This window comes from Oryctolagus cuniculus, chromosome 8 (genome assembly GCF_051225735.1).
Source record: "Oryctolagus cuniculus isolate XC-2025 breed Fujian yellow rabbit chromosome 8, ASM5122573v1, whole genome shotgun sequence".
NCBI classification, from domain to species: domain Eukaryota; kingdom Metazoa; phylum Chordata; class Mammalia; order Lagomorpha; family Leporidae; genus Oryctolagus; species Oryctolagus cuniculus.
In genome coordinates this window covers 29,498,920-29,526,556 of record NC_142874.1, presented here as the reverse complement: position 1 = coordinate 29,526,556, position 27,637 = coordinate 29,498,920, and the positions used below count along the sequence as shown (strand labels likewise).

At 43.4% G+C, this 27,637-nt stretch overlaps 1 protein-coding gene across 1 annotated transcript in view; it reads left to right on the top strand.

Moving 5' to 3' along the window:
* LOC103346374 (putative ATP-dependent RNA helicase DDX60) overlaps positions 1–27,637 on the top strand; it is an 84,806-nt gene that overhangs the window by 4,428 nt on the left and 52,741 nt on the right. Inside the window, 12 exon segments of the mRNA XM_089301763.1 lie at positions 123–312; positions 646–987; positions 2,545–2,649; positions 4,526–4,696; positions 6,111–6,269; positions 8,834–8,975; positions 11,255–11,410; positions 12,860–12,962; positions 19,453–19,568; positions 22,413–22,579; positions 25,015–25,267; positions 26,278–26,441. Coding sequence (XP_089157889.1) covers positions 123–312; positions 646–987; positions 2,545–2,649; positions 4,526–4,696; positions 6,111–6,269; positions 8,834–8,975; positions 11,255–11,410; positions 12,860–12,962; positions 19,453–19,568; positions 22,413–22,579; positions 25,015–25,267; positions 26,278–26,441 — 2,068 coding nt within the window.

Genomic DNA, 27,637 nt, shown 5'->3' with positions numbered 1-27,637 from the left:
TGCTTAGTTTTTTCTTTAAATTTCTTAGACTGGAAGAAGAGTTGCCCACCCAATCAAACTGTGGATTTTCTCTGAGGCTGCTGCTCTGTCCACAGTCTCCGCCTGTTCTGTATTTTATTCAGGAGGGTCAGCTTGCTGAAAGACTTCGTTGAATCTGAATTTTTTTTGATTGATGGAGATTCCTTACTCCTCACTTGTGCTCTCCATGTGAACCTCAAGATGGGGCAAACCCTCCACTTCTTCTACATTATGGAGCGGTTTCTGCACGACTTCATTCAAAAGGAAGCCAGATTTGTAATCGTCTTTTTTAAGGTAACAGATATTTCGTTCTCCGTTCTCATCTTGGAAAACAGAGTCAATCATTTCGAAACGTGGCCCATCATTACTTAACTATTAGCTATATTGCTTCTTCAGTCTGTAACTAGAGGCTCTGCTGAAAGGGCTAATAGTAAATGTTGTACAGAGGAGAATGGCCACTGAGTTTGTTCTTATCTACTTACACTTGTAGAGGCTGCATAGAACATGTTTAATCATCTTAGCTCTTTCTATCATGTTAGCACAGTAACTCCCATAAGCTTCACAAAAATAACTAGACACTCATTTTTTATCTCTAATACTAACACTTGTTTCCTTTTTTTTTTACAGGATGCAGAAAATATATATTTTAACTGCCCTCATTTTCTGGCCCTTCGTACTGCCCTGATTCAACATTTAGAATACAATACTGATGTCACTGTTCATACTGAGTTTTCCAATTGTTTGTCTCCAGAATGGAACACATTTCTTGAGGAATGCTACCCGCATTTCTTGGTCGTCTCAGACGAAGGAATCACCGCTCGACAAACAGATTTTTTAAACATTTTTATCATTCATGCTCTTCAGAAGAAAATCAATATAGTACAGCCCTTGGGGCTAGAGTCGGATGTCCTTAGAATTTATGGATATCATACCTCAAGTCGCTTTGAGCACAGACAATTCTTTGAAATGGTAAGTCAAGTTGAACTGCCTAAGAAGAAGTGAGCTGTGTAAATGTGGAAGAAACAACCCTGATAATGTGAGTCCTTGTTCAAGAGGTTGGGCCTAGGAAGGCTCTGAAGGAATCTTTTAACGTGGAAAGCAGGAAGGTTTTGCTCTGGCTTTACAAGTCAGGTTTGTAGAAGTGAGTTCTGAGTTTTGGCAAAGAGAGAAATTCTTGTTGGGGATGAAGCCTTTGGGTGATTCGGTGAGATGAGGAAGAAGGGTGTGGGCCAAGTTCAAGGGCAAGAGGCAATGGAGGCCAGCGCCACAGCTCACTAGGCTAATCCTCCGCCTGCGGTGCCGGCACCCCACGTTCTAGTCCCGGTCAGGGCCCCGCATTCTGTCCCGATTGCCTCTCTTCCGGGCCAGCTCTCTGCTGTGGCCCCGAGTGCAGTGGAGGATGACCCAAGTGCTTGGGCCCTGCACCAGCACGGGAGACCAGGAGAAGCATCTGGCTCCTGGCTTTGGATCAGTGCGGTGCACCAGCCGCAGCGGCCATTGTGGGGTGAACCAATGGAAAAGGAAGACCTTTCTCTCTGTCTCTCTCTCACTGTCCACTGACAGTGAGAGAGAGAGAGAGAGAGAAAAAAAAAAGGAAATGGAGGGGAGGAACCCAGAGAAACCAGACATGAGAGCACCAAGGTGGGAAATTCTGTTTCTCCTGCATAAATTATACAAATATGTGTGCACGTGACAGCTCATAGGGACACACACTCAGATGTGTACTTGTTTGAATATGTATTACCTAGGAGAGTTCTTCAAAATGTTCATGGAAAATGGAATTAAAGATGCTAAGTTTGGTGCAAAAAATTGAACATGCATAGTTTTTTTTAATAATTTTTTTGTTTTTGTAATATGGACAAATTTTATCTGTACAGTTTTAGAGCATAGTGATACTTCCCACCCTCCCCTCCCTCGTGCCCATGCTCCCACACCCCCCCTTCCTTTGTTATTTTTTTTTCTTTTAAAGATTTTTATTTATTTATTTGACAGAGTCAGAGAGAGCAGACAGAGAGGGAGAAACAGAGGGAAAGATCTTCCATCCACCAGTTCTCTCTCCAATTGGCTGCAGCGGCTGGAGCTGAGCTGATCTGAAGCTAGAATGCAATCCAGATCTCCCACATGGGAGGCGGGAGCCCAGTTCCCTGAGCCGTCACTGGTTTCCCAGGGTGTGCATTAGCAGGAAGCTGGAGTTAGGAACTGGAGCTGGGAATCAGATCCAAGCATTCCCGTGTGGGATGTAGGTGTCAGTCTCAAGGCTCAGTGCTCATACCATTTGGTACTTTTTAAATAGTTGCTTTTATGGAACTAGGTAGAAGTGGTTTTTTTTGTTGTTGTTAGATTGCAATGTCCTCAGCATTAGTTCAAGAAGACATAATGGAAGTTTATTTGATTTGAATTGATGGCTTTCTTTTTGTTTTCCTGTAGCCAAATAAACATGACTTTCCACCTTGTATTTAGTTTAACTAGAGGTTTGTGATGTGTACACATACTTGTTTTTTTTTTTTTTTGTATCTGTGTGTGTAGCATGAGAAACAGCTGCGACATGCCTTGGTTTTCCAAAAGTCACAGGAAGCAAGAATATCTGTGTGTGGTCATTTGAAATTAAATGTGGAAGACCTGCAGAAAGAGGTAATGACTATGCTCCTAAAACTAAAGTTCAGCGTGTAGGAAATATACCTTTGATGGCTATTGCTTCTAGCAAACAGGCCTGTCCTACGCTCGCCTTCACGCCCCCTGACTCCCTAGCCTTCCATCTCTGGGAAGTGTTCTCTTGCAAGCCGCATTCCTCTGAGGCAGAAAGGGTCTTGCTAAATTGTTATCAAAACATCCTGAAGTTGGTTAAAAATATTTTCTACAAAATACTTTGTATGCAATGTGTGGTGATACTGGCCAGAGGCCAGTGCTGTGATAATGTTAACGATCCCAGGGCTTACTCTTGTGATGGGTGAGGTGGCTCTTGTGGGTGCTGGCTTCCTGGAAGACGGGAATTGTTCAGATCTTGAAAGGAAAGGGATCTTTGAGGTTAGCAAATGCAAGGAAGCCATTGGCCTTTGGGAACGTCTCCGGAAGGTAACCTAAGCCAGTGGTTACTCTGTACTTCTGATTTCCTGAATCATGCCATCTCACGTGGTTCCACAGTCCATAGAACAGTGTTTTTGGAAGACTAGGCATGACGTGGTGATGAGACGGGGTTCACCTGACTGTGGAGTCAGTACACGTATGAGCATCCAGATATTTAGTGTCCCCTATTCTAAGGTGAACTAAAAGTCCCCACGTCATTGGATTCTTCTGTCCATTCTCCCTGCATTCACTCTCTCACTTAACCATACAGCAATATTTGTGACACGGATGCATCATTCCACGTGTCATGCTAGGTGCTGGACTTACAGTGGCGGACAAGACCGAAAGGGGTCTTGTTTTCATAGGAATTTTAACCTATGTGAGCCAAGTAACCAACTGTAATGTTGCACGGAGAAAGATGCAGGTGATTCCTTGAGCAGCTGTGAGAAGGGGAGGGACTCTTAGAGCTGCAGCGGAGCGTTCACTGTGGCTCTAGCTATGGTTTTTATTCATGTCCTCACTCTCATTCCTGTTTTACATAGGTGGGGTTTTTTAACAGCCTGTGCTCAAGCGTTACCCTGTCCTTCTCTCCTTCCCAAACTTGTAGCCCTTCCTGGGGCTCAGTGGCCCTCCCCTGCTCCTTAGGCCCCCAGGAGCACACAGAGTAGAAATAGGGCTGCCGATTTCATCCTCTGAGTTCCTCTGATTTCAAAGGGCAGCCTATGTGTGCTGATGCTCTCCTGCTCGGAACTCCCTGGGGGTGCTCTTTTCAGTCTTAGTGTAAAGCCCCTGTGAGACCCGACATAGCATGTAGACACTGAACTGACGTCTTTAAGTGAAAGAATTGAGACCAGGTGACTTGTTCAATGACTGTTTCGAGCTTTTAGGAGGTGTTGCGTCTCCTGGTTCAAATCCTGATGCCTCACCACGGACTCAGATAAACATCTTGTCTCCATCGCCCCCGTCTGCTCCTGTCTGCATCTCTTGCTGAGCGCTGTGATTTATCGCGCCTTTGCAACTTTCCCCAAAATACAAGGGTTCTCGTGATCACGCCTTTGGTAGCAGTCGTTCGTATCAGTTTATGGGAGTAGAGCTGTTGATCGTTAGCAGTGTGTATGCCATGCATCTCAGTGTCTTCACTGGCCCCTGGCAAGTGTCTGGGCTGACAACACTGAAGAATCCACAGGTTAATCACACAGAGACCTGTGGATTTGCCATGGCCTGTAGATCAGCAGGAGAAAGTTATTAATATTAAAATGTCACTTAGGACCTTATGAAATACTGGCTCAGCATCATTTTCCAAATTCTGCAGGCCTATCTTATATGTTTTTCTTTAAGTTTTTGAAAGATAAACTTTCAGTATTTTTCTAGAATTAATTACTATGTCAGCTTTGAATCTTGTTTCTTGGAATCACTGTTTTTTTGACAAAGTGTTCTATTTCAGGTGCATCAAACCCTGTCCTTGCTTCAGGACCTGTGGCCACAAGGAGCTGAAATCCGAGGTGTTGTCTGCTCCGTTTCATGCTCGGTGGCACTAAAGCTCTACAAAAAAATGTTACTAGATTTAGAAGACCGTGGAAACCCAAACACATACACAGAAAACTGTGATACACAGGTGAGACTCCTTCAAAACCAATGAGCCTGTCTCATGCCACTTTTGATGATGTGACAGCGCTTGTGGGTGGTGGCCCTATGCATAAGCTCAAGGTCAAACAGAAAATACGACGTGTGGATCACATGTTTGCTGGCTAAGCATGGAAATATCATTATGATCTCATTCTTATGAAAGCTGGCAAGATTCTTTATAAGATAGTTGAGATGAATCTGTCACCTCTTTCATCTCTGATCACAGGACACATATCTTCTGTCCCCTGGCTCAGAGCTGGTCATCATTGCTGCTTGCAATCTCCTGGGCCAGTTTCAACGCATACGTGGTGACATTGCACAGAAGTTAGCATTTGTCAAAGCGATAGGCAGTGGGACCTGACGATGAGCCCACTGTCCACTTTGTGGCTCAGCATCACGTTTTCTGTAATGATAAGGTTGCTCCTATTTGTAACAGTAGTGAGCTAGTAGAGTCTGAATTACTTGTCAATCCTTGCTGTAGTGGGCATACAGTCACCAACTTTTTACTGTTCTTGGTGGTCTACTACATGGTAAGTAAAAGTCAAACAGCTACTCGGGGGCAGAGCTGGGATGCAACCCATTTTTTCCTTTTCTGTTCTGCTACGTTGCTTTACCATATAGAGCACAGCCGTGCTCAGCCCTGGTTCTACACAGGAACAGGTGTGACAAGAAGCAGCTTTTTTGCAACCCCTGGTACTTCTGCTTTTGAGGACATGAATAACTAGATGCTGGACATGTCCTTAAACAGAGGCCATCCACTACCATTTTATCAAATGCAAGGTTTAGATACAGTGAATTTCAGAACTTCATGTATTAGGCAAAGCTTTCACTCCTAGGCAACACAGCTAGTTGTGTTGTTTTTCATCCATCACATGCTTAGTAGAATTTTTCTAGAGATAAAATTACCCCCAAAAGAATTAAATCGTCACATGGGAGAATTTTGGGTAAGGTGCCTTAAAATACTGTTACTGCATGTCTGAATTTTTTCAAGAAAATTTGACTTCTTGTTTGTATTTTTCTCTTTAAAATTTTTTCTTTCTTTGTTTTTATTTATTTGAAAGGGAGAGCAGAGAGAGAACACGAGCAAGTGCAAGCGAGCCCATCTGCCAATTAATTTCTCAAATGCCCACAACAGCAGGACTGGGCCAGGCTGAAGCCAGGGCTCTGATCTCAGTGTGGTTCTCCCAGCTGAGTGGCAGTCATCACCTGGGGTCTTAACGTTAGGAGGTTGGGCGTTAGCAGGAAGTTGGTCTTGGAAGCAAAGCTGGGACTCCATCCTAGACACCTGTTACGGGATGTAGGTGTCCAAGCAGACTCAACCCGTGCACCAAAGGCCCACCTTTGTATCTGAGTTTTTATGTTGCCTGTGCAAGTGGACATTTTAAAAATTCATGTTTTTCCAGGATTTGAAGGAGGCACCCACACTCAGTGAAGCAGCAGACCTGTGCCGAATGTACTGTCTCAGTGTGATTTTCCTTCAGCATTTACCTCTGATCCAAAGAGCTAAGAGTAGAATCATTACTCACAAATGGGATGCAACACTTTCTCCATTTCTAAGAATGGTAAGTGAACCACCTGGAAATTCATAAGCGCTCAAAATTCAATAAGGCAAAACTTGGACGGTGCAATCCTGTGTCTCTACTGATACTGTTTTGCTTTCTATAGTCATCTTTTTTTTTTAATTTTTTTTTTTTTATTTTTTGACAGGCAGAGTGGACAGTGAGAGAGAGAGACAGAGAGAAAGGTCTTCCTTTTTTGCCGTTGGTTCACCCTCCAATGGCTGCCGCGGCCGGCACGCTGCGGCCGGTGCACCGCGCTGATCCGATGGCAGGAGCCAGGAGCCAGGTGCTTTTCCTGGTCTCCCATGGGGTGCAGGGCCCAAGCACCTGGGCCATCCTCCACTGCACTCCCTGGCCACAGCAGAGAGCTGGCCTGGAAGAGGGGCAACCGGGACAGAATCTGGCGCCCCGACCAGGACTAGAACCCGGTGTGCCGGAGCCGCAAGGCAGAGGATTAGCCTAGTGAGCCTCGGCGCCGGCCCTTTATAGTCATCTTAAAAGGTTCTTTGTTTCCTGTATCCATCTTCAACATGGCTACCAACAAACAATGCATGTTTCCTTGAAAAACTGAGTCCTAGATAAAAGCACTCCATACAAAAATGTAGTCCTCCCTAGTATAAAACAACCCCCACACTGAAGAAAACAACTCTAATGAGTATTATATAAATAGTGAAGTAATGAATAAAGAGTTTACATTCATTGCATTTCACACTTTGTAGCCAGTTGAAACAGAGACGATGGGAATACAAAAGTCCTTTGTAAGTTCTTAGGAAATTTAGGAAAATTTGAAAACCTTGGTTTTTTGTACTTAGCACAGTTTGATGCTTTTATGTAGTTAGTTGTGATATCACTTCTTTTTTTTTATTTTTATTTTTATTTTTTATTTTTATTTTTTGACAGGCAGAGTGGACAGTGAGAGAGAGAGAGACAGAGAGAAAGGTCTTCCTTTGCCGTTGGTTCACCCTCCAATGGCCGCCGTGGCTGGCGCGCTGCGGCCGGCGCACCGCGCTGATCCAAAGGCAGGAGCCAGGTGCTTCTCCTGGTCTCCCATGGGGTGCAGGGCCCAAGTACCTGGGCCATCCTCCACTGCCTTCCCTAGCCACAGCAGAGAGCTGGCCTGGAAGAGGGGCAACCGGGACTAGAACCCAGTGTGCCGGCGCCGCTAGGCAGAGGATTAGCCTAGTGAGCCGCGGCGCCGGTCGATCTCGCTTCTTTTTTAAGATTTATTTTATTTCTTTGAAAGACAGAATTACAGAGAGAGGTAGAGACACAGAGAGAGGTCTTCTATCCACTGGTTCACTCCCCAAATGGCCGCAGAGAGAGAGAGAGAGAGATCTTTCTTCCACAGGCTCACTCCCCAAATGGTTACAATGGTGGGGGCTGGCCCAGACTGAAGCCAGGAGCTTCTTCTGGGTCTCCCACGTGGGTTCAAGGGCCAAAGACTTGGGCCATCTTCTACTGCTTTCCCAGGCCATAACGAAGAGCTGGATCGGAAGAGCAGCAACCGGGACTCGAACAGGTGCCCATATGGGATGCCGGTGCTTCAAGCCAGGGCTTTAACCCACTGCGCCACAGTGTGTTGGCCCTTAAGCCAGCCATCTTCCACTGCTTTCCCAGGTGCATCAGCAGGGAACTGGATTGGAGAAAGAGTGTCTGAGACTTCAACCAGCACCCATATGGGATGCCTAGTAAAGGCCCCATAGACCTAACTCTTGAAATGATACCATAAACAACTTTTAATTGTAAATCTGTAGTAAAGCAGTTAAATGCCCACTACTTTTATATATTTATTAGTTCGAATCAATGAGGAAGTATTTATTGAAATTATGATTGGGATGAGTTCAGAAGAAAAAATTAATGTTAGCACTGAAAAATACCTCAAAGGTTATACACGGTTATTTCAAAAAGTTCATGGAAAGGGGCTGGCACTGTGGTGTAGCAGGTAAAGCTGCCACCTGCAGTGCCAGCATCCCATATGGATGCCGGTTCAAGTCCTGGCTGCTCCACTTCCAATCCAGCTCTCTGCTGTGGCCTGGGAAAGCAGTAGAAGATGACCCAAGTGCTTGGGCCCCTGCACCCACGTGGGAGACCTGAAAGAAGTTCCTGGCTCCTGGATTGGTGCAGCTCCAGCCATTGTGACCATCTGGGGAGTGACCCAGTGGATGGAAGACCTCTCTCTCTCTCTCTCTCTCTCTCTCTCTCTCTCTGCTTCTGCCTCTCTGTAACTCTGCCTTTCAAATAAATAAATAAATAGTTTAGTATATGTGCTGCTGAAGCGAGCACAATAAATAAATATTTTTTAAAAATTTCATGGAACTACAAGGTATCGTGAATTTCCACAAACTTTTTGAAGACCCCTTGGATATTGCCCTTGTTATTTTGCAATGGGATGGACCGGAAGAAGGTAACTGGCTCTAAGCTCTTGGTCTTCACTGTATGTCCTTCGTCTTTGTACAAGGAGTAGATGATGCTCAGGGAAACTTAATTGACACAGTCACATTTTTGGAAGATTTTATATCATTAACACCTGTTCCTCTCTCTCTTTTGTCCTTTTGTATTTTTTCCAGCTAAAACAATGTGAATTTCTCATCCTAAAACAATTAAAAGTTACAAATAATTGGAGTGTGGATTTCACCGGCCTCCCTGACTTAACTGATAATATTTTATGGAAAAATATTGCTTATTATTATGAAATTGAGTATCACAGAGGTATGTTTTAAATAGCTATTCATTAAATAGTTTTTTAAATTCATTGTCCATGCCTGAATGAGAATTGTATCTAATAAATAATGACAGTGGGTTAGTCATGCATCAATTAGGTTGAATTACATAAAAAGTTTCTCTGAAGATATGTTTTTTTTAAAAAGATGTATTTATTTGAAAGTCAGAGTTATAGAGGGAGAGAAAGAGGGAGAGAGAGAAAGAGAACATTTTCTATCCACTGGTTCCCTGGTTCCCTCCCCAGATGCCTGCAATGGCCAGGTCTGGGCCAGGCTGAAGCCCAGAGCAAGGAGCTTCTTCTGGATCTCCCGTGTGGGTGGAAGGGGCCCAAGGACTTGGGTCATCTTATATTGCTTCTCCCAGGCCAGTATCAGGGAGCTGGATTGGCAGTGGAGCAGCTGGGGCTTGAACTGGCGCCCATGTGGGATGCTGGCCAACCACCCTGAAGATATTTTCTGTGGAAAGTCTGTATTTTCTTTCTTTCTTTCTTTCTTTCTTTCTTTCTTTCTTTCTTTCTTTCTTTCTTTCTTTCTTTCTTTCTTTTTTTTTTTTTGACAGGCAGAGTGGATAGTGAGAGAGAGAGACAGGTCTTCCTTTGCCATTGGTTCACCCTCCAATGGCTGCCACGGCTGGCGCTGTGGCCGGCACACCGCACTAATCCGAAGGCAGGATCCAGGTGCTTCTCCTGGTCTCCCATGGGGTGCAGAGCCCAAGCACTTGGTCCATCCTCCACTGCCTTCCCTGGCCACAGGCAGAGAGCTGGCCTGGAAGAGGGGCAACCGGGAAAGAATCCGGCGCCCCGACCAGGACTAGAACCCGGTGTGCCGGCGCCACTAGGTGGAGGATTAGCCTAGTGAGCCGCGGGCGCCGGCCTGGAAAGTCTGTATTTTCACAAGGTTCAGTTGAGAGGTCTTTATAAGAGGGTTTTTTTTTTTTTTTTTGAATAATTATGGGGTAATTGATTAGTTACTTGGGGAAAAAAAGGAAGATAAATGGAAAGGAACTACGGAGTTGTAATTTATTCTGTGTCTTCCATATGAGGTGCTTCAAAGTGTTCATGGATAATGGAATTAAATGCCACATCTTCTTTCTTATGTGGAAGGAAAAGAAAAAAGAGACTATCTGAACTTAGAATAGTGACCAGTAGTGCTTGGAGGGGATGGAGGGAGGGAATTAGAGGGAGGTTGGCTATAGGGTCTAAAACCCCACTAGACAGAAGTAACTGGTCCTAGTGTTGCACAGCACAGGGAGAGACCGTAGCCCATAATAATGCATTGCACAGTGTGGAGAGGAGCTGGAGGTGGGCATGCTGATTTCCCGATTTGATTAGCTTTCACTGTTGAAATATTGCACCATGCACCATAATGGTGTGCAAGTATTGCATGTTAATTAAAAATGCAAGAAGTAAAGTATAATAAAATAAGTTGATTTTGGTATAAAAATTTCTGGAATCTCCAAAAACTTTGTGGAAAATGAGTATGAAGAACACCTTATGCATAGATTTCAATTTTTTTTGCACCAGAATCAAATTTTAATTCCATTTTTCCATACAGTTTTTGAAGAACCCTCCTACACCAGATTTTGTGTATGTGTTGGAAAATGACAATGTAGCTTTGCTGCTGGCTGCTTCAGATAAGATGTTGTTCCCATGGAAACTGAAGTGGCGTACCAGCTTGGAGCATTTTCTGAAGGATGCTCACTCATGTGTGCATGTGAGAGCGAGAGCGAGAGAGAGAGAGAGTGTGTGTGTGTCTTCCATATGCTGGATCACTCTCCAAATAGCCACAATGGTTAGGGCTGGGCCCAGCCAAAGTCAGGAGCTTGGAGCTCCACCTGGATCTCCCATGCAGGTGGCAGGGGCCCAAGCACTTGGACCATCATCTGCTCCTTTCTCAGGAGTGTTAGCAGGAGGCTGGATGGGAAGCAGAGCAGCCGGAACTCCTACTAGTGCTCCAATATGGGATGCCAGTATCACAGGTGTCCAGGATGGGATGCCAGTATTACAAGTGGCAGCTTGACCCACTGTGCCACAATGCTGCTCCCTGCTTTTTTTTGTGGCAGAAAAATATAACAATAGCAGTATCAATTTTATTTTTGCTCTAGCAGTCTTCAAATATTGAGTACGTAATGAAAATATCATATTCTGTCCTGCATTAAGCATCTAACATTAGAAGCTAGTAACTATAAACTTGAATAACTCAGACACCTGTAACACATAAATTCAGACTTTGATTATGAATTGGAATCTGTTACCTTCTCCTCCCTAGGACTGGACTTGGAATTGGGTGACGCTCTGATGCACGCATATCACAAGCTGTGGAACACAACGTTAGCTTTGTCAGAGGGTGGTGACTTTGGAGACTCCATGCCCGTGAGGACAACTTCCAGACTGTTCCTTACACAGAAGGAAACATTGCCTAAAGGTGCTGGCAGTTTGCTAGAAAAGATTTGCTTGTTATTTGAAAGACAAAATGGCACAGAGAGAGAGAGAGGGAGAGGAGAGAGATCTTCCATCTGCTTTTTCACTTTCCAAATGGCTGCAACCACTGGGCTGGTCCAGGCTGAAGCGAGGAGTCAGAAACTCCATCCAGGTCTCCAACTGAGGTGACAGGGACCAAGCACTTGGGACATCTTCTGTTACTTTTCCAAGAGCATTAGCAGGGAGCTGGATCAGAAGTGGAGCAGCTGGAACAGCACTCATGAGATGCTGATGTTGCAAACAGCTTTAACTTGTTGCACCACAGTGCCAGCCCCAGTAGTTTTTTAAAAGTGAATCTCATTCCAGATGGAAAGAGATTAGCAGTGCAATCCTTGTTTAGAAAATAGGTCTGGTCTTTATAAGTTTTGCCTTTTGGCTGGGATAGTCATACTGAATAGCTTCTACTCCTCTAGCAACTCCTTTGCCTTGCGATTGTTTTTATTTATTTTTCTAGTTGGTTTCCCAATCAACCTTGCTGGTGGTATTATCAATCTCATTTTAGAGGTAAGATCTTGGGAAGGTTGTTGTAGATCACACAGCAAATTCATGGAAGAGAGAGGATTTGAATCCGTGTCTGTCTGTCTCCGTAGTCAGGTACAGAAAACGTTGTCATAGCTTTACTACTTTTTTTTACCAAAGGCAACTTTTTCCCTAAAGCTCTATGAAGAAGTAGCTTAAATTTAAATAGGTCTTAAGGTGTTGTGATTGACACATCAGATGAGTCCATTCATGCAGAAAAAGGTTTGGGAGTTGAATGAAATATACAAAAGTTCTTTTGAATTTTCGCTAGCCCAAGATGTGGAAATAAATTAATGCATTTTGTTGGTACCGATGTTTAAATTTAAAACATTTTTATTAAACAAATTTATTTCTCTTGGTTTGACCTATGGAAAAATAAGCAGAGATCTTTCTGTGGTCTAGAATAAATATTTGTCTTTTCTAGGTTACATAGTGATTCTTTGACTCTTAAAATAAATTCTACCTAACTCCATTCAGATATGAGGAGCTTTCAAAAAAATTAATGGAAAATGAGTATTAGGGAAAAACTATGTGGGATTTCAAACAACTTTGCACCAAAATGAACTTATCTTTTAGTATCCTCACACTTTAAATAGTTAATGGAAAATGGAATTTTAAAACAAACTTACATTTTGCAAGATTTTGAAATCTACACCTATGAGTATTTACATTTGTGGCTTAATATGTGGAGCAGAAATGTGATTTGAACGTCTACTTTGTAGAAATTCTATTCAGTTTCTATTTATTTGGTAATGAGAGATTACTTAGATTACTTAGGCTTAGTTTTGCTATTGCAGAAATGCCTGCATCAGAATGGTGAATTTTAATTAGAGTTTAGTGTTCAAATATCAATTGTATTTCTGAATATTGCCAGGATCAAATCAAGAAATTCCCAAGCTTGGACTAATTCCTCTGAAATCCGAGGTTATAGAAGATTACGCTGGAGATATTTGGTCCGAACTACCTTTTGTAAGCAGGTATTTATCTTGCTTGTAATAGCTCTGTGGCTGTAACCAAATATCTTTTTTTTAAACTTTTATTTAATGAATATAAATTTCCAAAGTACAGCTTATGGATTACAATGCCAAATATCTTTGAGTATGGTGGACTGCATCTATTGTATGTGGTGAAAATTCACATTGAGAGATACTTTTTTTTCAACTTGATTGATTGGTATGATTTTAAAAACATTTATGTGTTTGCTTTAAATGACTCTACACCGCTTACATATCTTTACCTTTTTCTCCATAATAATGTCAGCATAATTAATAGTATAATGAAAGCAGTGGGTTGTTGAGGTGTGGCTGTAGCAAGACCATAAAAATTCAAGGCCTGATGTTGGATACATCATCTATGTGGATCTTAAAGTCAGCAAGAATGATCAGTGAGAACAAGGAGGTGACAAAGAGAATTGTTGGGTGGCTGGGTTCAGGTTCTTATCTGTAATGCAAGAAAGAATTTGATCTTTAGATGTGAGTAAAGGTTGGCAGAGGAATAAGACTGATTATCCATAAAGTGAAAGTACACACTCAACAGGAAGCGCAGGTGTACCTGAGAGTGAGCTGCACCCAGCCAGGTTTGAGTTACCTCTTTTAGATGAACTTGAGAGATGGGAAGGATAGAATATTCTTAGGAGGTGTTATGTGGGGCAGGGTTTTCCAGGGGTAGGGGGAGAGTCAATATTTGGGCACCTCCCATTTACTTGCCTTTTTAGGAAGTCTTGGAAGAGTCTGGTGTCAGGCACGTGGAGGGAGTGAAGTGTCAGCAGTGATGTCATTGTAACTGGTTGTGGGTATGGTCAGCAGTCATAGGTTCCGGGCAGTTCTGTGGTGATTGTGATTTTGGTTACGTTAGCCGCAGCACAAAAGGGGAGGGATTTGGGGAGTAGGTGAGGTCCTGGGGGAGGGGCTGGTGGCGCCTGTGACAAGGTGATTCAGCAGAGAAGGTTGTTGGAGTTTTTTTAAAATTAATTTATTTATTTGAAAGGCAGAGTTACAGAGAGGCAGAGGCAGAGGGGAAGAGAGAGAGAGAGAGAGAGAGAGAGAGAGAGAGAGAGAGAGGTCTTCCATCTGCTGGTTCCCTCCCCTGATGGCTGCAATGGGTGGAATTGCACCAATCTGAAGCTAGAAGCCAGGAGTTTCTTCCAGGTCTCCCATGCGGGTACAGGGACCCAAGCTCTTGGGCCATCTTCCACTGCTTTCCCAGGCCACAGCAGAGAGCTGGATCAGAAGTGGGGCAGCTGGGACTGGAACCGGCACCCTTATGGGATGCCGGTGCTGCAGATGGTGGCTTTACCTGCTATGCCACAGCGCTGGCCAGGATTATTGGAGTTAACATGAAGTAAGGTTGTTCCACACCTTTATTTGCTAGAATTGTCAGTGTCACATTGGAGGCATAGGTTTCCGTGTTGTAGAGGTGGGGACGGTGTTCTTGAGACAGCAGTTAAGTGTATTAAAGGCCCGAGAGTAAGAGGATAATTGGTTGAAAAATTAGCCAAACTGAAGAGATAACAAAGGAAGCAGAAAAAATTCCAAATGTAAATGTGTATATGGCAGACAGAATAAAGCAAATCCTGTGAAAGTAGCAAATTACTTTGCAAATGGTATGTTTTAAAATATCTATATTTATAAAAAATCAAAGTCTCTCTGTACATAACACCACGCCATAAGTCAAATCTTGGTGGTCAGAAATCTAAATGTGAAAGACAACAGTCACATTTTCAGAAGACAATACAGGAAAATATCTTTATGGTGCCAGAGTAGAGACGTCATGGCCTTCAAAGACAGTATAAAACTCCAAGTCATTAGGAAAATAAGGATACATTTGACATTATAAAAATCAATAATAACAAAACAGATTTTGGAAGTCATTTAGAAGGTATATAAGCATCACAGGGTTAGCATAAAAGATTTAGGATAAAGATGTCCTAGAACTCATGAGAAAGACAGGAATGAGACAGTAGAGAAATAGGAATAGGGAGAAATAGGTCATTAATAGAGAAGCTAGTGGGGAATGGCCCGTAAAACTGTAAAAAGATATCTAAAGGTCCTTGTGCATCTAAGAAATGAAAATTAAAGCTACAGCGAGGCCCTATTCAACACTCTTCCTTTTGATAAAATTTATGACTAAGTAAGGCCAAAGGTCTGAGGCAGTGGGCACGCTGGTGGCAGAAACAGAACCAGTAAAAGCTACACAGGTTCAAGATGTGCTGTGTCCGCAATCTGCAGCTTCCCTGGAGAAACTCTGATGTTTGAGTGAGGTGAGTTTGCATCAGTGTCACTGCAGGATTGTTTATATAGATGCAACCCATCTGTAGAACAAGGAAAAGAATATTGTGGAACAGAATATAAACTAAAAAATATTTGTTGAGAGGCGGACACAGACACACAGAGAAAGAAACAGAGAGAGACTCTCTCTCTCTCTCACACACACACACACACACACACACACAGCTCTCCTCTATTGAGTCACTCCCCAGATGCCTGCAATAACTGGGTTTGGACTGGGCTGCTGCCCATCCAGTGTCTGCATTTACAGGAAGCCAGAGTCAGGAGCTGGAGCCAGGAATCGAATCCGGGGATTTCCAATGTGGGTGTTTTAACCGCTGGGCTAAATGCCTGCCCCAGTAGTGGGATATTCTTACAATGCAGTACTCCACAGTAAAAATAAATAACTGCATACACATACATATACACACAGCCATGCACACATCCACACGGGTGAATTTCCAAACCACACTGCTTATGTAGCTAAGTAAGTTAGAGAATGTTGTGACTCTCATATCATTTATGGGCACGCTACTTTTTTTTTTTTTTTGACAGGCAGAGTGGATAGTGAGAGAGACAGAGAGAAAGGTCTTTTCTTCCTTTTGCCATTGGTTCACCCTCCAATGGCTGCCATGGCTGGCGCGCTGCGGCCAGCGCACCGCGCTGATCCAAAGGCAGGAGCCAGGTGCTTCTCCTGGTCTCCCATGGGGTGCAGGGCCCAAGCACTTGGGCCATCCTCCACTGCCTTCCCGGGCCACAGCAGAGAGCTGGCCTGGAAGAGGGGCAACCGGGAAAGAACCCAGCGCCCTGACCGGACTGGAACCTGGTGTGCTGGCGCCGCTAGGTGGAGGATTAGCCTATTGAGCCGCGGCGCCGGCCAGGGGCACACTACTTGTAATGTATGCACATTTATATCGTGCATGGGCATGATATACATATAAGGAAGAAGCTGCTTCTTAGAAGAGAGAATGAGGGGTAGTCTTTGATGCAGCAGCTTAACTCACCACTTGGGATGCCTGCAATCAGAGTGCCTGGTTCAAGGGTCGGCCACTCCACTTCCAATCCTGCTTCCTGCTAATGTGCATCCTGGGAGACCGCAGATGATGGTTAAGGTCCATGAGTCCCTGCCACCCACTTGGGAGACCTGGATGGAGTTCTGGCTCCTTGCTTTGGCCTGGCCCAGCCCTGGCTGTGTGGGCATTTGAGGAGAAAACCAGTGGATAGAAGATTGTTTTCTATCTCTGTCTCTTGTCTCTGTCTCTCGCTCTCTGATTCTTTCAAGGCAAAAAAAAAAAAAAAAAAAGACATAAACATAAAAAAAGAGAAGAATGGAATTTCTGAGAAATATATAGGGGGCTTCAAATATATCTACAGTGGTTTATTTTTTTCTTTCTTCATTTGACAGATAGGGTTAGACAATGAGAGAGAGAGACAGAGAGAAAGGTCTTCCTTCCGTTGTTTCTCTCCCCAAATGGCCGCTATGGCCAGAGCTGTGCCCGATCTGAAGCCAGGAGCCAGGTGCTTCCTCCTGGTCTCCCATGCGGGTGCAGGGGCCCAAACACTTGGGCCATCCTCCACTGCCTTCCTGCACCACAGCAGAGAGCTGGACTGGAAGAGGAGCAACTGAGACTAGAACCTGGCGCCCATATTGGATGCCGGTGCCACAGGTGGAGGATTAACCAAGTGAGCCACAGCGCCAACCCTTATTTTTTTTTAAATCAATGAAATCTGAAACAAACCTGGAAAAAAATTATCAGTTATCAAAATGAGTTGCCATCTCCTTGGTCAACCAATCTCATGACTTGAGGATGAACTGTCGCAAGTATCAAATTCTTAACTCCAGCTACCAGATAAGAATTGGCTGAAAATTCTGTGACTCATGTATTTTTTTTTTAAGATTTATTTATTTATTTGAATGGCAGAATTACAGAGAGGCAGAGGCAGAGAGAGAGAGAGAGAGAGAGGTCTTCCGTCCACTGGTTCACTCCCTAGATGGCTGCAAATGGCCAGAGCTGGGCTGATCTGACGCCAGGAGCCAGAAGCTTCTTCCGGGTCTCCCATGCAGGTGCAGGGGCCCAAACACTTGGGCCATCTTCCACTGCTTTCCCGGGCCACAGCAGAGAGATGGGTCAGAAGTGGAGCAGCTGGGTCTCGCACCGGCGCCATTATGGGATGCTGGCCCTGCAGGCGGCGGCTTTACCTGCTGCCCCATGGCACTGACCCCATGACTCGTATCTTGAATCTGCTCTCAGTTGCTGTCTCCTGGGCCCTGTAAACTCACTGTGTGCAATGCCAGCGCCCACTGTCTGACCTCACAGGCACCTGGAGGTCCCTCTGTGCGTCTCTATCATTCTCTCTTCTCTCTCCATGTTTTTCTCATCATCCTTGGCGATGTCCTTGACTTCCCTTTCTGTTTCTCATCTAATCTGGCAGCGAAATCTGTTCCTGCAAGATGCTTCCAGAGCCTGGCCTTCCTTGCTCACCCTGTAGCTGTGCAATCGGCCCCCCATCACCCCAAGTGATCTCTTCACAGTGGTGTCCAAACATGCACTGCGGGGAGAGATCAGTTTGTTTCTCCCTGCTCAAACCTGCTAAGGAGCCTGACTCCCTCAGATGGAAAGGACTCCAGGATCTGCTGCTCTGTCCTCTGTCTTACTCTCCCTGCCCCCTTAACCTCATTTGAGCCTAATCTGTCCCCCTCTGAGTACTCCTCCAGGCTGGCCTCCCGCTGTTTCTTGTACACAATTGCTCTCCCAGCTCACAGCCTTTCTATTTTTTTTTTAAGGTTTATTTTATTTATATGAAAGACAGAGTCACAGAGAGGTAGAGCAGAGAGAAAGAGAGGGAGGGAGGGAGAGAGAGGCCCTCCATCTGATGGTTCACCTCCAAAGGACTGCAACAGCCAGAGCTGAGTTGATGTGGAGGCAGGAGCCAGGAGCCTCCCACGGGTCTCCCATGCAGGCACAGGGGCCCAAGCACCCGGGCCATCCTCCACTGCTCTCCCAGGCCACAGCAGAGAGCTGGATCGGAAGTGGAGCAGCCAGGACTTGAACCGACCCCCATATGGGATGCTGGCACTGTGCCACTGCGTTGGCCCCCTCACAGCCTTTCTGCCTGTGTTTCTGTTGGTTGGCAATGTTCTGAGCCAGACAACTTTGTACCCTCTGCTCCTATAGCTTCTCAGCCAGGCATTCTTCACCACTCTGCTTAAAGTGGCACCTTCTCCTCCTCCTCCTCTGTCTCTCTGTGTGATTTTTAATCCGTATCATGCACCATCTACCACAGTGTGTATTTTACCTTTGCATTTCTTTATTGTCTGTAAGTCTCTGAATATATGAACTCTGTAAAGGGCTCAGTGTCTGGCCTAGTGTTTAACATGCTCCTGTGCTTCTAGGAGCACCTAGATGCACTTCCTGGCTCTGTTCCCGATTCTGGTGCCATGTTTCCGTGCACCCTGAAAGACAGCAGTGATGGTTCAGGTAGTTGAATTCCTGATACCCATGTGGGAGGCTGGATTAAATTCCTGGCTCCCAGCTTTAGCCCAGGCCAGCCCCAGCCAGTAGGGAGTAACCAGTGGTGGGTGCACTGTCTGTCTCTCTGCCTTTCAAATAAAACAAATAAATAAACACTTATTGAAGAGATTTTTATTCTATTTTGTACGCCGATATGTTCTTAGCATCCATAAGAGTTTCTGGCATATAATTAGGATTTAATGGATGTCTTATGAATGAATGCATGGTAGATTCATGGTTATCATTTATTCTCTAATATTTTCTCTATGTTTGAAATATTACACAAATACACATACATACACACAAATAAAAACGCTGCTTTTTTAAAAAAGATTTATTTATTTATTTGAAAGTTAGAGAGGGAGACACACACACACAGAGAAAGAGAGAGAGAAAGAGAGAGAGAGAGGTCTTCCTTCTGCTAATTCACCCCCCAAATGCCTGCAACACCAGGGGTTGGCCAGGTGGAAGCAAGGCGTTTGGAATCCAATCCAGGTCTCCCACAAGTATACTTGACCCATCATCAGCTGCCTTCCATTGTGGGTTAGCAGGAAATTGCAATCAGAATGGGAGCTGGGACACAAACCGAGGTGCCTGGGTATGGGATATAAGCATCTCAAGTGGGGTCTTAGTTGAACACTGACCTACACATGTGTTTTCTAAATTATACTCCCTCCCTCCCACCACAGTGATGACCCAGCTATCACCTGTCTTTCTAAGAAGAGAGAGTTTGATGAGCTCAAACATTGGCATTCCTCTCGACCTCTAAGTGATGATTTTGAAAGGACAAGAAACAGCGATAGTGGTGAGTATAATTCATACTAGGGAATGTTTCCAGCAGTTTCCTTGTTTAAACAAGCATCATGTGTAGAAGGGAAAAATTACTCATCTGGGGATAGTGACGTCTCACTTACAGTCTCCTCTCTCTCTACCACTGTATGCACTTCCAGTGGCTTGCAGATACAGAAATGGGCAAAAGCTAGTTTCTGTAGGATGAAAAATTCTCATAAATCCATTGAGGGGAAAAAAGTCATTGTGTGCAGCCAAGTCATTGTGTCTAGCTTTCTAATTTTCTTAGATTGTTACAATAGTTACTTTATATGTTATTGTTGAAATTCCTTTTGTTCTTTGCTGGTTTGCATAAAAATCCCCACTGTATTGTTTCACAGGACCTGGTGTTTATATTAATCAGGTACATAGTGTTGTAATTGCCAAAATTAATAATTGTATTTATTACTTGTTATAAAACATTGGTTCATAACTGTATTCATTAATAAAAAATATTTAAATCACCAAAGAATTATTTTGGGTGGTAAGACACCATGAACCAATATAGTTTGTAAACTTGTCTTCTTGGATTTCAAACTGGTGAGGAAAATGGATAGAGGTGTGTATACACAGATACATACAGAGAAAAAGACCAATGACGCATAAGTATGATTCCTCAGGGCGTGGACACTAGCGGCCTGACTGGTGCTGCCAATCTCTGGATGTATTCAGTGTCTGAATTCAGGCGTGCCCTGTCCCTGTCCTTGGCTCTGTGCTGGGCTCTGGACTTGGTCTTGTAGCACTCCTAGGGCAGAGGGAGAGGCGGGATGAGAGCAGCCATGAGAGAGGTCCTTACTGAAAATTCTAGGGAGTGGTACAGTTGGGAGCAAAAGGCAGGGAGGGAGGTGTCCAGGTGTCCGCCGGGAGGACTGGGGGCGACTCTAGCCACACCCGAACCATGAGGAGAGTCCTGCCGGAAGTGGAACAGGCTGTGACCGGAAGTGAGGCGGGCTGTGACCGGAAGTGGGAAGGGCTGGTGACCGAAGCAGCCCGAGAGCCCCAGTGACGTCAGACAAGTCGGTGAGGCGCTAGCGGTTTCGTCTTTCCCAGAACCAAAGAGCAAGGGGAGGCTGCTTAAACGTCTGCCCGGGTGAGCCCGGCGCTCAGGTACGTGTTTAAGGGGAAGGATTTTTGCTTCCACCTTCGTCGTGCGCTCCGTGGCTGGGTGGCCCGCTGGGGCCTTGAGCAGCTGGAACTGCGTTCCTGGCTTCTGGCATCTTCCATTCAGTTCTCGTAGAGTGGTCCCAGGAACGGCCTCAGAGCAGTCGGGGAGTTAGAGGGAGAACGGAGCTGTGGTTTGAACCGGATGTGCCCGCTTAATGCAGTGATGATGCTGAGGGCGTGGGGCTGCCTTCCGACGGTGGTTCTCAGCGGGGTTGGTTGCTGGGGCCCGGTTGGACCCCCGTTGCTCTGTAGCTTCCTGGCTCAGCTGCCCTGCAACCCTCCTCCACCTGAGCTCCGTTCCCTGCCTGGACCCTCAGCACGGCCTGAACCATGGGGCTGCCCAATGTGGGCGTGATGCAGAGTAATCCTTTTTTCTTCCTGAAGTTAGTTTTCTTTTTAAAGATTTATTTATGTATTTGAAAGGCAGAGTTGGAGCGAGGAGAGGCAGAGAGAGAGAGAGAGAGAGAGAGAGAGAGAGAGAGGGGTCTTCCGTCCGCTGGTTCACTCCCCAGGTGACTGCAGTGGCTGGAGCTGCACGGATCCGAAGCCGGGAGCCAGGAGCTTCTTCCAGGGCTCCCACGTGGGTGCAGGGGCCCCCTGAAGTTAGTTTTCTCAGGTATTTTGTTCTAATGATAAAAAGCTGGCGAAAACACCTGCTCAGGCCTCTGAATTTCTTCAGGACGTGGTATATGTAGTAGGTGTGGATGGGTGAGTTGCTGACACTCACCCTGAGGCCATGGGTGTTGCCAGCGACAAACGCCTTTGAGTTCAGCGCTGCCGCAGGCTTAGAGTGGTCTGGGAACTGGTGACATCTTGTTTCCAGAGTCCATTCTCTCCTAGAGCAAGAATCTGGCTGAGTGGTTGTAGCCAAATGTTTCTGGCCAAATTTGGGTATAGTTTTCAGAAACTCTGTTTCCGAGTTCATGCAGTGCTCATGTGCTTCGTTTTTGATCCTGTGTCCAGAGACAGCAACCATGTCCAAGAGCAGGTGTTTTCTTTTGTGGCTTTGATGTGCTGTAGGATAAGCAGGTCATATCTCACCCTCGACTTACTCTATGGGATGCACCCATAATGCTTAGTAGTTGTAATAAAATGAATAAGTAAATAACTGATGTGATTTTTAAAAAGATGTGTTTTATTTATTTGAAAGCAGAGTTACGGGTGGGGGGGATCTTCCATCTGCTGTTTTTTTCTGCGAATGGCCACAACGGCTGGGCTGGGGCAGGCCAAAGCCAGGAGCCTGCAACTCCACCAGGATCTCCCACATGGGTGGCAGGGGCCCAAGTACTTGGACTGTCTTCAGCTGCCTTCCCAGGTGTATTAGCAGGAAGCGGGATCAGAAGTGGAACTGCCAGGACTTGTACTGGTGCTCATATGGGATGCTGGTGTTGCAAGCAATGGATTAACTAACTCTGAGTCACAATGCCAGCCCCAATAACAGATGTTAATTTGGATCATCTCATGATATTTAAATATGGTTCAATAATTTTACTTTACATTTCCACATCTCAATCTCTATAATAGTAATAGCCTCTAATTAGAATATTATGAGTTTCTCAGGGGATTTGTCAAAGCCTTTCTCATGAATGCTCTAGGAGTGCAGCTTTTATATATCAACAGTAGAGTCATGATATTTTAATAACTTTATTTCCCTCAGCTAAATCCAAAGATGCCAAAGAAAGAAGAGATACACAGAAACTGTATCATTTTTATCATGTGTTTGGAAGGTCTTTGGTAGGAAGTAACAGATCAGTAAGGATTACAAAAGTGGGCTCGCTGCCATCTCCAGCAAATTCTTCCGGGCAGAAGAAAAGACAGCATCAGGTGCGTTCTTGGGCTAGCAGAGCTCATTGCTGTGGGGGGCTTGAGACTCTGCTCCCACCCTGTGAGACCTGCGTTAACTTTACTCAGCATGGCAACACTGGTAATCTCATGTTATTGGAGAAAAAAAATTATTTTGTTTAAAAAGTACTCCCAAGTACTAACCATGAATTATAACAGATAAAGGACCTTATTCTCCTTTTAGAACACTGGGAAAATGAAGGGAGGTGTAACGAAGAAAACAAAATCCTAATGGGACCATCATAGAATTGAGCACTGGGAATGCTTTGGTGAATTCCCTCAGTCACACTTCTCTCCAGTGTTATTAAACATCTTTTGCAACATAATTTTGTGGATGGATACTCCTCCATAATATGGCAATGTCGTGGTTTGTTTAGTTATTTCTTTGTTGGAATATAGAAAAACAAGTAAGGAAAAGAAAAAATCCACATTCTCACGTCCCACAAGTAACTGTATGACTATTTTGGCATACACCTGTGCAGTCCTATATTGTCTGTTGTTTTTTCTATATGTATTCCACATCTACTAATAGTATAGCTGACTTCTTTCTGTATCATTAAATATACAATAAATTCACAATAGTATGTTATTTCCCAAATTTTAAGCAACTTTAATAGAAAAATCCAGCACAGACACACACACAGCTAATTCAGGCTATTCAGAAAGGTACTTAAAGTGTGAAAAATAACTAACATTTTACCTTCTTCAAAGACCTGGTCCTATTAACTTTGGTGAACATCCTTCCAAATACTTCCAGTCTATACACACTTACTAACACGCACAGTTTTACAGTTTACATATGGCTTTATACTTTTTTTTCCCATTAAACAGTGTGCTTTCTAGAACTTTTTATTGCAATGAGTGAACAATAAACTTTCCCTTTTAATATTTGCATAATATTCCATGTTTATTTTTCTGTGTTTCCTTTTTAATCTTTAATATGTGTGCATTATTTTACTGTTATAACCCTGGTGCTCTTTTCTGTTTAACCACAGAGATACCCAGTATCATTCTGTGAGTGTGCCTGCTTTTTTGTTTAACATCATCTCAACAAGAGATTTTGATTGCAAATTCAAATACCAGTGATATGAGTATTAGTCTATTTGTGTTTCTTCCCCTGTGACTTTCTGTTTTATCTCCTTTACTATTTGCCATTGTTATTATTATTTTGCTTATTGACTGCTAAACCCTATGATGAGGGAACTTCAGAAAGTCCGTGGGAGAGTGGGCCTTTGGCACAGTACTAAAGTTGCTGCTTGGGATGCCTGCATCCCGTGTTGGAGTGCTTGGTTCAAGTTCTGGCTGCTCTGCTCCTCATCCAGCTTCCTGATAGCACACACCCTGGGAAGCAGCAGAGGATGACTCAAACACTGGGGTCCATGCCACTCAAATAGAAGACCCCAGCCCAGCCCAGCCCTGACTATTGTGGGCATTTGGGGAGTGGACCAGCAGATGGGAGATCTCTTTTCATCTTTCTATCTTTCTGCCTTTCAAATAAGGTTTGAATTAATAGATATTGAAGAGTTTATGTTCAAATAAAATTAGATAACTTTATATCAGTGCAAAAATTTTGAAATCCAAGCATTTTTAAAAAAATAATATACATTTTGGTGCATTTCTGAAGCCCCCTCTGTATTTGCTTAAAAATTTTTTCTTAGTGCTCATTTTTGGTGCTTTAGGAAGTGCAGTCGTCGGGCTGTTATCCTGTAGACCGTACTCTGCAAGCATACTTTCTCCTCTTGCGTAGGGTGTGCACTCCCCTGAGGAGCTGGTGTCATTTGCTAGTGCTCAGATTCTTAGATGGCCTGTATTTCCATACTGGGGGTGGAAGGCTGGGCTAAGTAAAGATGTGCCCTGGGAACTGGACAAGAGAGTTAGCCAGAGAATGGCCATGGTGGCATTTTCCATTGCAAGCAGTATTCCAGCTATTGCAATTTTAGGTCTGATTTTTATCTATTCATAACTGCTTTCATCATATCCTGTTCTCTTGGCTACCACTGCACAAGAGTTGTATTTGATTTCTATACAGTGCAATGTGTCACACCCCAGGGAGTTTTTGTAATTTTACCAGTTGGTCTGGTCATATAAAAGATACTTATCCTCATTGGACCTTTGTTGGGTGTTTCTTAGACTCAGCACAGATCTGGACTGCCTAAACACTGGCTTTCAGTATAATGGACTAAGGGGTTAGCAGCTGAGAAGATAGAGAAAAGGAATAGCCAATTACCATCTTTGTGTATAAAAAAAGATATTTACATTTAATTCTTTGCAACACCAAAGGTCCAATTTGATGTCCTTAAGTGCTCTGAATGCTAAACTAATAGTCCAAGATATTAAATATTTCCTTCCAAATATAAAAAGTATTAATCTGGAAACAATTGCTTTTATGTTTATTTAATTTTATTTCTATTTTTTAGAAGAAAAATGCAGAAAAACTTATTGAAGAAAATCAAAAGAGACAACTAGCTAAACTAGAGAAAAAGGAGGAAGAGAGATGGAATAATTTGTCTCTCTCTATTGAAAAAGAAATTAAAGAGAATCTTCACTCTGGAATCAAAAGACTAGAAGATTTTCTCCAGATATGTGCTGTTAAATCTGTAAAATTTATTGCAGAAATGGTTGGATTGGATGCCTGTTTCAAATTATGGAAAGAATGCTGTCTAAAACCAGGTATATAAGGACATCAATTCTAGAAGTTTCTTGAAATCAGAGATTAATAAGGACAGCAAAAGAGCTGGCATTGATTCTTCTGTGATTATGGAACTCTTGTGAAGTCTTAGAAGGATTTCCTCTTGTTGGATCCACAGTTGTTTGTGTGTGAAAGGCATTGGTGGAAAGAGTCAACTCAGAAGTCAATGCAGCAGACAGTTCTTCATAGCCAGCTATTGGCCAAATACCATACACACACACACACACACACAAAATTGTTAAATTCTCACAATTCTTTGGGATAGGCTTCCTATCTTGATATAATACGTAAAGCCCTAGGAGAACCAATTATGTGCCTGAATGTCAGTGACACAGCAACATTTTTAATGAAAAGTTTACTTCAATCTATATGCACAAATTGAATAAGTAATAAATTGGGATATAACCACAGTGTCATGGCTGAAGGCCCAAGAATGAGCAATTTTGATTGGAGATAAGATAAAAAATATTTATCTCTTAATTGTGGTCACAGAAAAGTAATTATTAGAAGAGTAATAAAAGAGTATAGAATGGTCATGTTCTTAGGAAATTATTGTATCATTTTATGTAGATTATTTTGTTTAATCTTGATAATAGCCATGTGAGGTGAGCCCTGTGGTTAATATCTCCCTTATACAGAGAAAGAAAACAAGGCTGAGAGAAGTAATTTGCCATGTTTCTATGTCAGAAAAGGCACGTTAAGTTTGCATTTCAGGTGTGTGATGAATTTTGTGAATATGTGCCCTGTAGTTTTTGTCAAAGCAGGCTTCCTGTTTTTCGCTTGCTAAGTCTAGCAGCACTTTTAGAATCTAGGAGCCCACACTTTTAATTGTCATGCAGAACTGGGAGTTGTGAGTTCTTTGATTATTGTGAGTGGTTCATGTGAATATGCTTTCTTTAAAATCTTAAAATTAAGTCAGCGCTGGGGTAGAGTGTGGGTTGTTATCACTCTCTTGCTTCACTTAGGTCGTGCAATTATTTTACTTCAACAGAAGCAGAATCCAAAGATATAAATGTGGTAATTCAGATGATGAAGAGGATTCACATACTGCACGAGAAATACTCAGAATTGTTACAGAATACACACAGGCAAAAATTAGCCAAATATCTAAAATATATCGGGTTTGACAACTTGGCACACACGTTATGTCCTCAGGTAAATGCCATGGAAGATACTACTTGACATTCGTGTGAGTGTGTATGTATGTGTGTGTCTGTGAAATATTTTATGGGATATATTGAGAATCAATACCTGTCACCAGAACTGTATATTCTGAATATATTGAGAATCAGTATACATTAGATTAAGCTAATAGTTCACAGTTAACCATGCATTATACTGTATAGACACAGGTCTAATGTTTAAGACTGTGTATTTTTCTAGGATTCATATTTATCCACACAGCCGACTTCCCATCTTACCCAGGACGCCAGGGCTATACACATCGGGTCCCTAGTTACCTCTGCTACTAGTTCCAACAGATTCTGTTGAGTACAGAGAACTACGTTTGCTGCGGAGTTTTGCGGCAGCTGTTTTCGGTAGTTCATCCCCTCAGCTCATAGCCGGGCTGCTGCTTTTCCCTGTGCCTGTGCCAGATGAATGCAACGCTGTGGCGAGTCTTCACTGGAGACCATCCAGTATTGTGTAGCCTTTCTTCCACTCTTCTCCCTACCCAGGAAGCCACTAAGACATGTCCTTATTTCTCTCCTTTTTTTTAATTTTAATGTATACAAATTTTGTGTATTTCATATATACGGATTAGGAACATGGTGATACTATACCCTCCTTCCCACCCATGCTCCAACTGTTCTTCCTCCTCCCTCTCCTGTTCCCACTCTCAACTTTTACAATGATGTATTTTCAGTTTACTTGAAACTCCTAAGATTAACCCTGCTACACTAAATAGTTCAACAAATAGTATGAAAGAAAAAAAAAAAAAACCACTGTCCCTTAATAGTAGAGACAAGGGCTATAAACAGTCATCAAATCTCAAAATGTCAATTTAATTCCAATACATTACATTTTAAGTACTCTGTTAGTTACTACAGATCAGGAAAAACATATGGTATCTGTCTTTTTGGGACTGGCTTACTTCACCAAGTATAATGGTTTCCAGTTGCATCCATTTTGTTGCAAAAGTCAAGATTTCATTTTTTTTTTTTATCACTGAGTGGTACTCCATAGTGTATATAAACCATAATTTCTTTATCTAGTCATCAGTTGTTGGACATCTGGGTTGATTCTGTATCTTGGCTATTGTGAATTGAGCTGCAAAGAACTGGGGTTACAGATAACTCTTACACATATGTCATTGTCTGAATTTTTTTGTTTGTATTTTATTCATATGTTCA